Source organism: Emiliania huxleyi, assembly GCF_000372725.1.
Source record: "Emiliania huxleyi CCMP1516 unplaced genomic scaffold EMIHUscaffold_5762, whole genome shotgun sequence".
In the NCBI taxonomy this organism is placed as follows: domain Eukaryota; phylum Haptophyta; order Isochrysidales; family Noelaerhabdaceae; genus Emiliania; species Emiliania huxleyi.
The window spans coordinates 1-1,533 of NW_005197676.1; the positions used below are offsets into that span (position 1 = coordinate 1).

The following is a 1,533-nucleotide window of genomic DNA, read 5'->3' on the forward strand; positions in this document are numbered from 1 at the left end:
GGAGGGCGCCGAGGGCGAGGGAGGGGTTCGACGAAAAATGGTGGGCTTATTCGAATTCCTTTCCAAGGGCATGGGCAGGCGCGGCCCCAGGTGACTTGCAAAGGGGAATGGTCCGCGGCGGCCGCGGCAACCCGTGCAGGGCCGACGAGTACTGGGTGCGCAGGTTCCCGCTGTTCAGGCGCAACTCGGCGGAGGCCGTGCAGCAGCGCTTCCTGCGCCACGGCCTCCTCGGACCCGGCGTGCGCCTCCTGCCCGGCTTCGTCAACGACACCCTCGCCCCGCCGTGCAACCCCATCCGCGCGCTCTCGCTGCTGCGCATCGACGTCGACGTGTTCACGGCGACGCTCGACGCCCTCGCGCACCTCTACCCGAGGCTCACGCCTGGCGGCGTCGTGCTCTTTGACGACTGGAAGCTGCCCCTCGCGCGGCGCGCCGCCGAGGAGTACCGCAGGTCGAATGGGATCACGGCGGAGATCCGATTCCTGCCCGGGACGGTGGACGCGCAAGCGTATTGGGTGAAGCCATAATGAACGCGAGTTACTGACCAGTGTCATCCCCGGTTCCGCCCCGCGCGCGCGGTCCAAGCTCGAAGTCGAAGCTGTGGCGTGCACTGGCGTGATACCGTACTGTCGTCGTACGCATGTACATGTCGATCGGGTTGCTCGGATCCTTCGGAGCGATCGGTGCTTCCTTATGCGCGGTGCTCCACAGTTGTTGTATAAAATTGTGGGGTCAGGGTAGGCTCCGCCTCACTGCATCTCGGACTGGATTCCACGAATTGATTTTCCTAGCGTCGTCAAAGTGAGCTGAAAGCTCGCTCGAAGAGCCGATGGTACCCGCCGACCGCCTCCCATCTCGCCGCTGCTCTGGCGGGGCGGCGGCGGGGCCTGGCGACGGCGCGCGGCGCATGTGCCGTGGCAACCCACCGGGCCGGCCGGCCGCGAAGGCGCCGACCGGCGATCGCCACCGCGCCCCGCCTCGGAACGCCGTTTCCGCTTGGCGTCCGAGGCGCTCGGCGTTCCCGCTGGAGCGCGAGATCGGACCGGGTCTGACGCTCCTTTTCTCGCCGTAGGCACGGCTGGCCGGCTGGACCAGCGGAAAAACAAAAATCGGATTCGTCAATCCTCTCCGGCCAGCCTCGGGCTAATTAGAACTGCAAAAAATCGGAGGTTTCCGCCGCCCCGGATTCCACCTCCCTGGCCCTCCACGCCCCGCGCGCGCGACCGTATCACCGCCGCAGTCGGCCTCCCCGCCCCGCGCGCTGTAGGAGCGGCGCCCACCCACCGGATACGCCTTCCCCTAGACCGCCCGACCACCCCACCCCCTTCGGCAGGTGCCTCGCACGTATTTCGAGCGCGAGAGGCCTCCTTTGAGGTGGCGGCCGGCCGCCGCTTCTCGCGGTGAGGCGGCATGAGGCCGTCCCCCCTTCGCGTTCGAAGGCGGGCCGGCCACGGCACCGGCTGTCGCGGCTCGAGGGCGGCAGGCGAGCCGCCCCCCCCTCCTCCCTCCCTCCGCCCGGGTCATTTGAAGATT

At 68.3% G+C, this 1,533-nt stretch overlaps 1 protein-coding gene across 1 annotated transcript; it reads left to right on the forward strand.

The window, feature by feature from the left end:
- Positions 1-107: 107 nt before the first annotated feature.
- On the forward strand, positions 108-527 carry EMIHUDRAFT_124570 (hypothetical protein; the record flags this gene model as incomplete). The annotated part of the gene is made up of 1 exon (XM_005764882.1): positions 108-527. The coding sequence occupies one exon, from the start codon at positions 108-110 to the stop codon at positions 525-527; it is 420 nt and encodes a 139-aa protein (XP_005764939.1).
- Positions 528-1,533: the final 1,006 nt, after the last annotated feature.